This window comes from Kogia breviceps, chromosome 5 (assembly GCF_026419965.1).
Source record: "Kogia breviceps isolate mKogBre1 chromosome 5, mKogBre1 haplotype 1, whole genome shotgun sequence".
NCBI lineage: Eukaryota > Metazoa > Chordata > Mammalia > Artiodactyla > Physeteridae > Kogia > Kogia breviceps.
Window position 1 is genome coordinate 86,351,778 of NC_081314.1, and position 15,309 is coordinate 86,367,086.

The following is a 15,309-nucleotide window of genomic DNA, read 5'->3' on the forward strand; positions in this document are numbered from 1 at the left end:
AAGGGTTCAAAGGGCAAAGTAAACTGGAAAGAAATAAGTAAATGTATGAGATATGAAAAATTTAAAACAGATAAAGAAGAATTAAATCTTATCATTACCTTTACCCTCACTCTATGAAAAGAGTGAAGGAAGAATTGGACCATCTGTATCACATATGCTAAAATGAAATTGGGTTCAGGTCTTTAGACATCACACTCCCATACACACCAGAAACAGCAAGGAGAGTGAGTACAAGCCAGAGAGAGCTACTAAACAAGGGATAGCAAAGAACATGAGAGGAGAGAAAAAAAATCCAGTGAAACGGACCAGAAAGATAATGGCAGCCCTAAAGCAAAATTTGGAAGAAAACGTCTTCTATGCAAAGGTCAGAAGCCAAAACTGGGACAGGATCTGCCAGTCACCAGGTAACAGGCGAGTACAGAATCTGAATCCAGTTTGCTCAGTCTATCAGCCTGGCCAGATGTGAAAACATTCATCAAGCTCTTGAGAGTCCACTGCACCCATCCGTGAGAAATCTCATTTCTGGACATTCAGCAGTCCTTGACCTTGAAAGCAGTTCCGGACTGATAGTCAGTCTAACTTGATAAATGATGATTTCTCAACGAGAAATGCAATTCTCCTACTCCACTGTGACCACACACACACACACACACACACACACACACACACACACACGTATAGGGCATAAAAATGTATAGCTTCGCACATGGAAAGGCCCATGAATGTGTGACATTCTCATTCCACCACCAAGTCACTGATAGCAGTGGTGCACTTGATGCATTCAACATAATTACAGATACCAACACCTGTGCCTGCTCTACGCTAAAAGCTCCCAGAGAAATATTGGCTGTCTGACAGCAAGGTGTACAAGGGAGTCCCTGACAAAGAGCAAGAATACAAATGTTTATTACAAATAATATCTAGGATTATGGTTGTGTTCTGTGTAGAACTACGGTGGCCTGACCAGAGCACGTGGCCAAGGAATACCGAAATGTGCTGGGATTTTATTTAAATAGGTATTTTTTTAGTCTAAACAAGCATGATAATGATATTTTTGTCTCTTCTTTTTACATTGCTCTTATTTATTTATTGTATTCTTGTTCCTACCACTAAATTGTAAATCCCTATGAGGACAGTCACTCTGTGTCACCTATTTCTACCTCTTGTGCATCTATCACAATTCTCTCTCTCTGTCTCTCTCTGAATGATATATGATCAATGACTGCTTGTTTTGATTTATCCATAGGCTTCCTTCATTCCTGAAATAATACAAGTAAAATGAATATATATGACACTTAATGTTAGTAAAAATTATTTCTAAAACTAATAGCATAAATATATTTTTATAGATGGATAAATATAGGTACCTGTTTGTCAACAGACTATCAAATTTGGATGGATTACCTATGAGGCCTGCACATGATTTCTCTTTTTGTTGTTATAAACATTCTTTGTTCTGAGATATCAAGATTCTTGATGCATTTTGATACTATACATATAGAGTGACAAATATCTCTAGATTTGTTTGTGTTACAGGGAAAGATCTCTTATGCAACTGTACTTGCCCATCTCCTCAATTAACCATCACTCTGTTCCCTCTATTCTGACTGGGGCCCCCTGATTAGTAGACCTCCTTAACATGCGATGTTCTTCTTTTCCCATCAGCTGAATTATATGTTTATTAAGTATGAATTATTTTTTTCCAAACGTATTTATGCTAGCTTTATGTGCTACGGTAATTACATAATTTAACTAATTACTACTTAAAACAAACAAATAATGGGAGCAAAAAGAAAAAGTTGCTGTTTTAGGGAAAACTATGTTGAATGCTTTGGACATATTTGTTAAAGGTAAGCTGGGAAAAAATGCTGTTGAATTAGAAGGGGGTGAGATAACTGTAAAAGACTCAGGGATAATTGAAAAAATCTGGAAGAATTCCATACTAAGATTTTTCATAGGTATCATAAGGTTTTTTGTAAGAAAGATAATGGGCTTATGCAAGAAAAGGCCTTGGGCTTCCACTAAAATTGTGTTAAATAAATGTACATTTGTAAGCTTTAAGTTAAAGTGTTCGAAGCTATGCATATATTTTTAGAAAAATAATGATTCTCCTTAATAAATTTTTAAAAATGGACTTACTCTAAGATGAGTAGGTATAGGGTTTCTACCCTTTATTGGCCCTTGAATTTGTTCAATTTCAAGTAGTACTTATTTCTTTTTAAAATAGTTCAGGAGATTTTCTCGAAACCTCAATTTTAAGGCATTCATTTATTCATTCATTCATTTTGTTGTAACTACATGCTTAAAACAATAATTAGTGATGCAATGGCTACATTCAGTTGCATGATCTTTGTCCTCAGTTCACTTGCAATTGAATAGGGAAGGTATGGTACCTATATTTATAAATATAGTCAGTTACTTATAGTTTACAAAGCAAAACAGGGTTTCACTTCCAGAAGCATGGAGGAAAGATGCATTTCTTTATTCAACAGCTAGTTTTAGACATACCTCTTAGGTACCAGGAACTATGCTCAGTTCCAAGGAAATAGTGGTAAATAAGACTGGCGAGTCCTTGCCTCTATTTGAGAAGATGCTCCTTAAATGTCCCATGGGTAGGCATAGGTTTTGAAGAAAATCATTGATGAGGTAGGTGGGAGGCTTGAGCAAAAGCAGGGAACAACTCAAGATTTGTTGAAGGATTAGTGAATAATTTGGCCAGAGGATGAAGTATCTATGGAAGTCTAGTGAGAGATAATGATGGAAATGTATGCAATCTCCCCTTTTCATGTAAGGACAATTCTTTGAAAATCATTGCTGTGCCTTTCTGAGACTGTTTCCTCATCGATGAAGTACAGGAAATGGTCAGGCTCCATGTTCGACAAGGTCCAGGAGGTCCTACTCTTTTTCTATTTTGAATTCAAATCCCCCCTTCTGGTCTTTGGAGCAAAATCAACAGCCCAAACCCTTCCTTCCAAGTTGGGTTTGTCCTTGGGCTCTCATCTTGGGCTGAAATTAACATGGGGAGGGAGGATGAAGAAATGGAATTTCAAATCCCGTTGCTCAGAGCAGGTTGTCAGGTCCTGCTATGGCACTACATTAATTGCTAAAAGTACAATGTAATAGGAAGGCACTAGAGAAAAGAAATCAGAAGCCTTTCTAACTCCATTTGGTTCCTATAATTCCTTGTTCTTAAGAGTGTGTCTTGCCCCCTGTGAGCCTTACATACAAAAGTGTCATCTAGATTTGGAATTTATAGAGAAACCAGAAGCCTTTCTAACTCCATTTGGTTCTTATAATTCCTTGTTCTTAAGAGTATGTCTTGCCCCCCGTGAGACTTACATACAAAAGTGTTATCTAGATTTGGAATTTATAGCTTCTTCTCCTTTTATGTTATTTGCTTTTATAGTTTAGGCTTTACAAATTCTAAGACTATATCTATATAATACCCCCAAAAGATTTATTGGGCAACAAATTTGCTTGGCCATTTGCATCCTAATGGCAAAAGCAATTTCTTCAGCCAGAATCGTTTGTTTTCTTTTCAGTTGCAAATGGGGATATTTTAAGGGAAAAGGAGTTATTTTGGTTCAAAGGAGGATACTATAGCTCCTTATTTCTGACACCTGTCAACATCCTGCCTCAGCAAAAGTCCTTCCCTAGTCAGGAATCAATGTCTTGACTCAAATGACCCCAGGCTGTATTATCTAGTCCTTATCTAAAATAAAATAAACTTTGGAGTTTTTCTCTAGGTTTACGTAAATTAAAAATTATACCATCTACAGGAGAGAAAGTTTTATTTTATGAAAGAGGGTTTGTGGGAAGCTTTACTTTTAGTTATGTGCTAAGCTAGAGCACTATATTAGGAATCAGAAGGATTAAGTCCTATTTTTGGTTTAACTACATGACTTTGGACACATTGCTTGAGTTTTGGAAGGCTTAGTCTTTTTTGTAAACTTGGACACGAGAGAGTGGGTTTAGGGAAAGCCAGAAGGTGAGTAGCGGTGCTTGAGATAGTGTCATGGATCACCTTCACTGAGCACTTAATGTATGTCAGGAACCTTATATATCTTGTTTCAATAGGTACTCACAATACCCTGAAGGAAAGAACTAGAGCTCAAAGAAGTTGGGTTATTTACCCACGTGTTGGAGGGAGTCATTGAGAGGACCTAACCCCCGTTGACCCAAGAGCTGGACCCAGGCAATCAGAGGTTCCTCACCCTCTCCCCTGTCATTGGAATGTACATTCCATCCATTGTTCCCACAGTGGCAGCTCTTTTCATGGTGTTGCTGAGACTATATGGACCAGATACTTGGCTGAACCCAGTTCAGGGCCTTACATAGACTCTTAAGATTCTAGCAGAAGGGTGTGGAGATCTACTTGTCTTGCAGCCACCCAAGGCACGCTTTGTTTGTAAGCCCTTTTGCTTGTTAAATCTGCCACCTACCAATCTGGGGTAATCTGTATCTTTCTTTCCATCTCTCCTTGTCCTCTTTGGGGCCAATTTGCAAACTAACACCAGACTCACCTGGCCAGTGAGTGGGAAACCCCTTTTATGTTTGAGGTTACAGCTAGATTTTTCTTCTATAGCACACCACACTGCCTCATCTAAGGTCCCTTCAAATACTGAAGTTCTTTTTCTGGAAGCTCTACTATTTGGTTTCTTGACACATCCAGTTCTAGCTTTGCCTTATTTAGTGCGGAATCTACAGAAATGGTACAGATGAACCTATTCGTAGGGCAGGAATAGAGAGGCAGACGTAGAGAATGGACGTGTGGACACAGCAGGGGAAGGGGAGGGTGGGACGAATTGGGAGATTAGGTTTGACATAAATACACTACCATGTGTAAAATAGCTAGTGGGAAGCTGTGGTATAGCACAGGGACCTCAGCTTGTTGCTCTGTGATGACTTAGATGGGCAAGATGGGGGGTGCTTGGAGGGAGGTCCAAGAGGGAGGGGATATAGGTATACATACAGCTGATTCACTTCATTGTACAGCAGAAACTAACACAACATTGTAAAGCAATTTCACTCCAATAAAAAAAAAGACACACTCCTACCTTCTGAAATTTTTGCTGTTGCTATATTAATGAGCTCATGCACATGAAGTAGCTCCACAACCATAAGGTATTATTATTATTTGATGAGCACAGTTACTTCTAGGCTTTTCAGTCTGGAGTTGGACTTGTTTCATTTCAGATGCCCACAAAAATCTGCATTCTTTTTCTTTATTTTCTAATTCTACATAACTTATGTAGCCATTTCCAAGATCTGTGAAAACTGCTCTGGCAGGCATTGGGACAGTCAAAAGAAACCCCCAGTCCAGATTGCAAAGTCTATTATGGAAGATATTGTGCATATCACCTTCTCTTGCCTAAAGTCAAGTAGTGGGAGTATAATATAGGCAGGCATGAATGGCAGTTGTATACTGCTACAGGATGATGATTCTCTAGTTTAAAGAGGGGGAAAAACAGCTCTAATGTTGGAAAGGCAAAAATAGGCAATCCATCTGTTCAAAACATAACAACAAAGCTTTCCTTTTTTTGGCTCCTTGTCCCAGTACAGCATCCTAAGGGGTCGCTGGACAAAAATGTGCTTCTACACACATTAAACCTAATTGTACTTGCAATAAAAGGTTTTCTTTTCCTTTTTTTTTCTTCTTTTTTTTTTCTTTGTTGTTTAGGATTTGCTAACACTTGATAAAAAATCTTTGAAAAGTATTCTAGTTAGAGATAGTTTTGCTGATTCAGTATATCATGCATTTGAATTCCCATCTTTTCTTGATTTTATTTTGGGATATTAGTATAAAGCTGCTCTTTAAAAAAAATCTTTCTTATGATTGTTCTTATCGTTTTGGAGGAATACTGCAAATATCTGTTTGGACACAGATATTGTGACTTAAATATTCATCCACTCATTGGGGGATGTAGTTGGGGGTCTATTGAAATAAAATATGAAAAGCCAGCTTAGGTGTCTCTGGGTTTCTTTTGAGTGGGAAAGGACTGTTTTCTTTTCTTGTAGGTGGACTTCGGGTCTGATACTTGATAAAGGCATCCAGTACTACCAGATTTTTTTTTTACTCAGAGGGAGAGAATCCAATTGAAAGGTGCAGGCGGGGCAGTGGTGATGGGGGGGGGACGACGACAACTTCTAGGAATTCCTGGACCCACCAGAACACAAATCTTTTGATAGAATGTAAATGACTTAACAGTAATACCAGGAAGCTTCTCAGAGTAAATTACATCCCCATCACTGAGAATTAGCAATGGAAGTTGACAGGCTATATAAACTTGGAGATTTTGTTGGAGTGGAAAGCAGCTGCAGGGAAGGGAATAAAATGCCCTCAGGTAAAAAGCTAAGAATGGCTTCTATGCCTGTGGTTAATTCTTTTATGTTCTGTGTTACTTTCTAACACAAAGTAGCTTTTCAGAACCATAGTGATGATGCAGTGTCACATCATTACTACCTATTTAAACAAACATGTCTGTATGTATGTGTGTCTTCCACTATGATATTAAAAGGATATCCTCCACACTGTTACATAAGCTGAACTTCACAGGATGAGAGTTATGTTTGCATTCAGAAAATCCCAACAAAACACACACACACACACACACACACACACGCACACACACGTCTTCAAATTCCATGTTCCTGAACTCTGACAAGGCATCAGACTGAACAGTGGCTCTATCCATAACTGAATTAAAGCATCTGGGAATAGGGCCTGAATATCTACCGTTTATAAAAATTCTACAGGTGACTTTACCCAGCCAATTAAAGAATCACTTTTCTATCTTGTAAACAGTGTCCCTGAACTAAAGTCAAGGGTATGGGCAGAAATAGAATGGGATACTTTCTTTACCTAGAAAAGAATATTTGTGAGAAAAAAGTCTCCAATCATATATTACAATTTAAGAAATTTCTGATAAAAATATTTGGACAGTTGATATATAAATACATACATGTTCTCTGGCTCCACACAAACAAGTATTTACTCAATTGCTAGCTAAAGAAATGTCTACCCTGAATCTTGCACTCTGCCAGGCTCTGTAAGGGATACAAGGTAATTGGAAGGTATGTTTATAATCAATTTGGAAATTGATACAGTACTAACATAGAAATTAGATTGATTTTTTAAAATACAGAAAGAAATAGGTAGTATAGCTGGTACAGTATATGTTTCAGGCAAATGTCTAATTTAGGTATCAAGAAAAATTTTGAGAATTTTTGGAAGCCATTCTAAACACAATGTAAGGAGACCACAGTCTGATGTAACACACTTCTTGGCTTTGCCAAATCCACATCTAAACTGTATGACCTTAGCAAGTCATGTGACTTCCCTGAGACTCAGTTTCCTTACCTAATAAAGGTGCTTGGACTAGATAGGTGGTCTCCACAGGGGTGGCAGAGTAGGCTGGGGATATTGTTATCCCCAGGGGACATGTAGAATATCTGGAGATACTTTTGGTTGTCACAACTTAGGGATGGGAGTGCTAACGGCATCTAGTGGGTAGAGGCCAGGGATACTGCTAAACAATCTACAATGCAGGGGAGAGTCCCATGCAACAAATCATTATATGACTCAAAATACCAACAGGACTGAAACTGAACTTAAATATTTCTCACTGCTGTTAACACTTTGTGGTTCTTAAATACTGTTTCTCAATCATTAGAAGGCACTAGAGTCACCTAGAGAAATTAGTTTAATGCAGATTACTAGACACCCCCGACATCCATATATGTTAATTCATTAGGCCTGGTGTTGTGACTGAGTAATCTGGATTTTTTGCATGTGCACTAAGTGATTCTGTTGTATCTGAGTCCTCAGATTACATTTTGAAAAACCTAACTAAGATATATATTGACACTGAAGAAATCTAGGTTGACTCTTGAAAAATAATACTGCTCGACATTATTTATTAAGTACATCATGAATCATACAACAGCCCTTGGAGACTTATTCAAGGTCTCACAGCTTGTTAGGGGCAAGGGAGGATCTGAATCCACTTAGTTTTAGCTCCTAAGTCCTTGCTTGGGCCACTGTGAAAACTGCTTCCTGAGGGTAGTATAATCTTGGCAAGACAAACAAGCAGCACATGAAGGAAGCACAGAGACTAAAAGAAGATTGGGCGGTCTGGAAGAAAGGAACTCCATTGGTTATAGAAAAAGGGAATGTAAATTATTAAAGGTAAGATGAAAGTTTCAGAGGACCTCGAATTGGAAAATGAGAAATCTGAATTCAGTCTGGTAGACTGGTGTTTCTCAGCCCTCCCTACAAATTAGAATCACCTGGGATATTTTTAAAAACTACTGATGCTAGGGCCTCACTCTAGAGATACTAATCCAATTGGTCTGGGGCTGGGTTATGCATCAGTAGGTTTTAAAAGCCCCCGGGTGGTTCTTATCTGTTCCCAGAAGACCATAGAGAGCTGCTGTAACTCATAGACAGATAAGAGTCTTAAAGTGTTAAAGAGGATTTAACCTGGTGGTAATGTATAGACTAGATTAGAGCATGGAGGATGGAGGAAACGGGTCAACTGGGAGGCTATTGTAGGTACCTAGGCATGTGGAGATGAAAATAAAAACAAAAAGCAACTAAAGGGATGGGTTAGAAAAAGCACTGAAATCAGGAGACCTCCCTCAGCTGACCTTGCTGTTACCGGCCTGTTGTGTGCCATGGGAAAAGTCACTTAACTTTTCTGTCGTATTTTGGAAAGTGTAATGCACACAACCCATGTTGTCTATATCATGAAACGGTGGCAGCAGAGCTGGGAAAAGATAGAGATATCTTTGACATGTTTGTATTGGTGAGATTGATGACCAACTAAAACTGGAGAAGGGAGGCATGAAAGATACTTCTAAAGGCATGAGCCTGTGGAATTGAGTGATCCTTCTAACAGGAAAAAAAAAAAAAAAAGTTGGAAACAGGGAATGATTCCTGAAGGAAAATGGCAGTAGGCAGAGATCAGAGGTTCTCAGCCAGGGGCAGTTTTGCTCCCGAGGAGGCATTCAGCAATGCCTGGAGACATTTTTGGTTTTCATTAATTGTGTGTGAACATGCTACGTCATCTAGTGAGTAGAGGCCAGGGATGATGCTAAACATCCTACAACGCACAGCACAGCCTCCTACAGAAAAGTATTATCTGGTACAACATGTCAATAGTGCCAAAGCTGGGAAAACTGATATAGACCTTAAAAACAGAGTTGGAAGGGGCAAAGACATCATGATTGTGTAACTTGATGCTTTAATTTCACTGATGAGTAAAATGAAGTTCAGAGATTAAAGGACTTGGCTAAGCTTCCCAACAAATGGAAGCCAAATTGTCAGAACTGAAATCCAGTTCACCTGACTACCAGTCAGGGCTCGTTAATGGGGACTCCATCTAACCCCTCACTCCATTAGGGCGTGGCCCGGAGAGTATTCAATTGGAAATGCTTGGTACCTGTCCCAGCTGGGAAGTCTGATTTGAGGGCTAAGTAGTTTAGTGGTGAGGTCTCCATCTGGGAGTAACCAGCAGAGATGTGTTTGGTTTCCGAATAAATTTAGGAAAGAAACAAGAAAATGTAACAGAAAATCTAAACAGAGAAGAGCAGAGGACCCAGGGGGCTCTTAGAGTGAAGGTCAGAAACACCAGGGGAACTATTTTGACTCGGTGACTTTGGAATCAAGTGAAAAGGAATGGCTAACAGCGTGAAATGAGGCATAGAAGCCAGGTGGGATAAGGCTTCCAACAGCCATTAGACTTCTCAGGTGGAGGTCATGGTGACATTTGGAGGAGCATTTCCATTAGGTTGTTGGGGGAAATGGGGAAATTTCAGAGACAGAGAGAAGGAGCAATTGGGCAATGAAGAAATGTGGGTTGTAAATGCCAAGCGTCTCCTCGTGAAAAAGAGATAATCCGGACCTATGGGATAACAAGGTCAAGTCAAGGACTCAGGAGGGCAGGAGTTTCACCTGTGATGCCAAGAGCAAAGGGGAATTAGCTTTGGATGGACCTGGAGCGCACACACACAAGCCAACGCAGAGCTGCGGCGATGCCGGGATGTGCGCACTAGATGGCAGTAGCGGGGCCCTTTCGGCTCGGTTCGCGGTCCTATAAGACGCTGCTTGTTTAAGTACAGTCGCATTTAGTTGGAGCTGCAGGGGAGTGAGGGAGAGGAGGGCAGGAAAGAGGAGAGCCGGAGAGCTTGAGGGAGAAGGGGGCTCGCTGTGTTTACGCTAGACACAGCTCCGAGCGTCCGTCCAGCCCCGGGCTCGCGCTCTTGCGGAGGAGAGAGAAGCCGTTCTGGGTCCGGCCGTCCTGCGGCAGGAGCCTGCTCCGTCCGGGTTGCCGGAGCCGGCAGAGCCCAGAGGGAAACCGACGGAAGGAGCGGCGCGTTTTTCTAGAGAGAGCGCGAGCGAAGAGGCAGAGCCGGAGCGCGCGGGGGAGCATCGCTTCGAGCGCGGCGGAGACATGAGGACCTACTGGCTGCACAGCGTCTGGGTGCTGGGCTTCTTCCTGTTCCTCTTCTCGCTGCAAGGTAAGGGGGGGGGGGGGTCCCGGGGGTCCCCGGCCCCTCGCGCCCTCCTTCCCGCCACCGGGCTTGGGGGGTGGGGTCGGGGGAGTGAGGAGCGCTCGGAATCTGGACGGAATGAGGCTTATTTACAAGTGCTGCGGTGCGCTCCCTGCCCTCGCGGCTCCGCGCCAGCCTGGGTCCCGAGGCGTGCAGGAGTGTGCAGACTTGCTGCATTTTCCCTGTTAGTGGGGGGATTTGGAACCGGTGTGTGTGTGCGTGCGTGTGTGTGTGTGTGTGCGCGCGTGTGCGTGCGTGCGTGTGTGCGCGCGCGCGTGTGTGTGTGTGGGCGGGGGGGACGGGGGTGGGCGCTCGTGCGAGGGGTGGTGGCGGCGGAGCTGGGGTTGCTCCTCTGTAAACTCCAAGCGCCACCGCGGTGTTCGCTGTCCCCGCGTCCCCGGTGCTGATACCACTGCATTCCTCCTCTTTCAGGAAGGAATTGGCTTTAAGTTTAGGGGGAGGCAGGGTATGCACTTGGCACCGGGTACTTGTATCTCGGTGCAAAATAACCCTTACCGATTCGACTTCAAGGTGGGGGAGGGAAGCGGATGGAGGGCAGCAGGGGGTTGGTGGGAGAGAGAGAGAGAAAGAATATGAATTCATGGGTTAATAGCTATGCTGACTCGGAATGGCCAATATGTTTCATGCTTGGAGGACTAAATAGCTAGTGCTGGCTGTTTACTTTGAAAAGGTTTTTAGGTCTCCGTTTTGGGAGGTTGTGCAAATGAATTTACGTAGGTTAAAAATGAAAACACATACACAGTGTGCGCATTTCACTTACAAGCTGGCATACCATGTTGAACGTACCTACAGTACACAAAGTATTTCTAACATAAGAACATACTATTATCTTTTAAATTCACCTGTCTCACATTATTCTCACCCATGAGAGGAGCCTTGCACCATTAGCCATAGAGAGTCTGTGCTGTATTGCTCTACCACTGACGGTTCTTCTACAGCTTCATGTTTGGGGCATTCTGGAATCATTAGGACCTGCACCCGCTCGCATTTCTCATGCTACTGCACACACAAGCCTATTCATTTACACACACGTGCATGTGCAAACAGTCACAGTCTCATACACACACAGCCCCTCTCATGAACACACTGACGTGAAATGACCAGACTGGCAATCGTACTCATGGTTTTCTTCTGACAGCTGGTTGCTAATGTTACATTTGTGGGTTTCATTTTTCATTGCTGGGGGATATTTTGTGTTGCTATAGAACGCTCTTGCCAAATGAAAAGAGAAGAGACACCCTGTACACCCTGGCTGTTTACTAGCTGAAGCATTGCAAGTGAATAAATGCTATGTTGAAGTTACATTTTTGAAGTAAGCTTAGGGGAACAGCTGGACTTCACCCGCAACACAATTACAAGTTACAGGTCCTAAAAACTTCCTCATCTTAGAACTCACTGACCCATTCCTACACCTTCTAAACTGCGAGGTCTTGTAATACACGATTCCCCTACTAAGCATGCCTGCATGAAAAATAGAATCCGAAACCAGCTTTGGCTTTCAATATTTTATTGCTTTGCTTTTTTTTTTTTTTTTTCTCTTCCCTCCAGAGCTCTCAGTACTTTCTCTGTGACTTCAGATACTGCTGCAATTCAGCTTTTTCATAGAGACATTAGCATCGTGGCTGTACTATGCCAGCAGCAGAGGTTAATCCCTTTCCTTCCTATTCCATTTAAGTCTAGGAACTTAGCTCTTCAGATAAAATGCTAAGAATGAAGTCACTAATATATGCTTCTCTTAAGTTTGAATAAAACTGTAGAATATTCATTCCTCAGTTATGGGGTCACACGAGTGAAGGGCAGATCAGAGTGCTGGGCTGATGTTAGCACTTCTAAGGGATGGGGAGGGTCTAATGGAGCACCAAACCAGATAATTATATTTCAGAAGATCTTCCACTTAAAAAAAAAATTTAAAAAAAGCTCTGCAGTATTCTTTAGAAATACCAAAGTTAACTATTATGGCAACTCTTTGAAATAGAGTATCTGGTATTATTTGGACAAAGTAGATAGTTTTTTTTTTCCTAGAGAATATTGTTCTTTCCAAAGAGAATTTTCAAGGGTTTGCTCCATCGAGTTCAGTGAAATCATGGGAAACGGCCCCAGTTGTCTAGCTTTGGGGTCCCCTGATACTTGGCACAGACCAAGAAGTAGTAACTTTGAGCAATGGGGTAGGAGGAGAAGGCAGTATGGCCAGCGGAGGCTAGGAGACATGGGGGTCACCCACAAGCAGTTGCTGTATGCTCTTTCCTTGTGCCATGATTATGCAATTCCGGGGCTGCCTGGCTCACAACATGCTCTCCTCTCTCTTACACACACACACACACACACACACACACACCCCATGTCAAAGTGTGTGGCCCTTTTGAATCAGCCCCATTCCTTGACTGCTTTCTCCCTTCTGCAGCACAGTTGTTTCTCATGGATATGTTCATAGGTCCCCAGATGATGCTGTCCTTGGTAGTCATTTTAAATTAGATTCCATTTGTTCAAAAATGCTTAATGCGAATATTTGGGGCAGTGTAGATGGATACTTTTTTAATAAATTGGTTTGGCCTTGTGAGACAGAGGTGGTGCAGTCTAAGTCATTACTTGGCAGCCATAGTCAAGCCAGACATACATTGGTGTGTTCTTAGTAATAATTCTGTTTCTAGGTGATGATGTAAGGATCATTAACATTGTTTTGAAACAGATGATACAAGATATGTTAGTTAAGGTATATTTACATGTGATAAAAACCTATACTTTTTCTTGGGCTTTTTCCCCAAATATCCTAGAGTACTTTTCTATAGTTGATTATTTTCATCCATGCCATACCTTTGTGATAATGAAGAAATGGTGGAAAAGTTACATAATTAGTGTCCCAACTGGGTTTTATCCTTGATATACTGATAAATGTATTTTATGTAATAACAGGTCTGTTGCTAAAGGTATACGGTTCTCAGAAGAAAGTTTCTAGTTCATAATTTCACTGTTATCGTGTTTATTTATAACCCTGAGCAAGCAAAGAGAAAATAATCCAGTTGGAATTGTTTAAAGGTAAAGGGAAGCAAACAAACAAATAAACAACAACAATAGAAACTCCTCAGAACTCTCCATTTTGTGCCGGGGTGGTCTAAGGCCCTTGTTTCACTGGTTCAGGTCTGGCTGGGTCGCCTTGTCATCTGGCATCTCTCCTTCCTTTCTCGTGCTCCAGAACCAGAGAGCAGCCGCTGCTTTCTACTGAGGTTGGCTCTGTTCTCTCCCCTTGGCATCTGGGCTGGCAGTAGCTCTGTGCCCTTTGGAGATTGCAGAAGAGGTGAACTCCACATGGCCCACCCCGCCTGCATTTCTGGCTCATCTGGGCCTGAAGGTCGCCTTGGCTTCTGCCTGCGGCCAGATTTGGGCTGCTCAGTGGCCAGGAGATGAGAAGAGTGTAGTTACACTGCATCAGAGGCAGCATGACCAGCCCTTGAGGGGAGCCCTTTAGCAGCTGCTCAGTGAGGACCTGTGTATTCTATCCCGTTGTTAGGAGGCTCCCTTTAGAGAACATCTTTGAAGAGCCTAAGCTGCTCACAGGGACACGTTCCACCCCCTTCCGCACAAGCAGTTCAATGCAAATGTGTTGGTGAAACCCCTCCAGTGGTGTTTGACAGCTCCGTCTGACAAGGACTAAAAATAAGACCCTTCAAGAAGTAACTGTTTTTTCTGAGTCCATGTTACATGTTACTTTAATATTAGGTGGTAGCAAGTAACTACAAAGTGAAAATGTAAAGTTTCTAATTTTAGCCGGGTAACCTAAGAAGAGTTAAGGCATCCTGCATAAGTTCTGATTTTCTGCAAAGTGGGAACGTTGCCGTTGCCTTCATCACCGCCGCCATCGTTGTTGTCTTCAATGTGCGTGCATGTAGCGAGGCCCCTTTGTTGGAGATTCGGGAGAAACAGTTCCTTTTCTCTAAGGCACTTGCATTCGAAGGAAATATCTGACGTCACTTATTTAAAACCAGTACTAACATGAACATTCTGAGGAGCCTGGCCTTTCCCCTTTGTTGAGTGTTGTCTTCTCTCTGGATTTCATGGGTGGCTGAACAGACCTTGTCATAAGCTTTCAGTTTGTATTGTGATGCAACACCCCCCCCCCCCAACGACCGGTCGAATTACCATGTTGACTGCTGAAAGTGTATATCATATCTCTTTGTGGAGTTCTTTAGAAATAGCTTATTAATCTAGAGAGACACAATACAGTCTAGAAGTAAAGCAGTTGACCAGAGGCCTTAGGATATCTTTTCTTATTCCAGTTGTTAACTGTCTACAGGCCAACCCCAGAAGACAATAATTCTTTTTCCACAATTGTGGTCAGATCCTAAAGCCAACCCTGTCTTCTAGCACATAACAATATTTGTACTGTGAAGATCTTGTTAATCATATTTTCCTACATAGGATGTTTTCTTTACTATATTCCTTTCCACCATGCCTGATAGGGTAGAATGATTTGAAATAAATAAGTAATTTTCCTTGCATGAGCCTTTCCTTCATACCATTGCCCATCCGCCAACCAAGATTTCCTTGTGTTCTGTAGCATTCTTTGCTATTTAAAAACGTCAGTGCTGCCAACATAAGAAGTGCTAGTCTGGACACTAAGTAGGGAAGGTGGTCAAGTGAGAACGCTTGAGACATGCATAATAAAATGTAGATACTGATTTTGAATCTATTGATAATTTCCCGATGAAATGTAGACTATAATCTCATGTGTCTCAGTTT

The 15,309-nt window shown here is 41.8% G+C and overlaps 1 protein-coding gene across 1 annotated transcript in view; it reads left to right on the plus strand.

The window, feature by feature from the left end:
* The window catches only part of LOC131756849 (heterogeneous nuclear ribonucleoproteins A2/B1-like), a 32,556-nt gene extending 18,021 nt beyond the window's left edge, over positions 1-14,535 (plus strand). Inside the window, 3 exon segments of the mRNA XM_059063934.1 lie at positions 10,224-10,521; positions 13,224-13,285; positions 14,338-14,535. Of these exon segments, the coding sequence (XP_058919917.1) occupies positions 10,224-10,521; positions 13,224-13,285; positions 14,338-14,535 (558 nt within the window).
* The last annotated feature ends 774 nt before the right edge of the window (positions 14,536-15,309 follow it).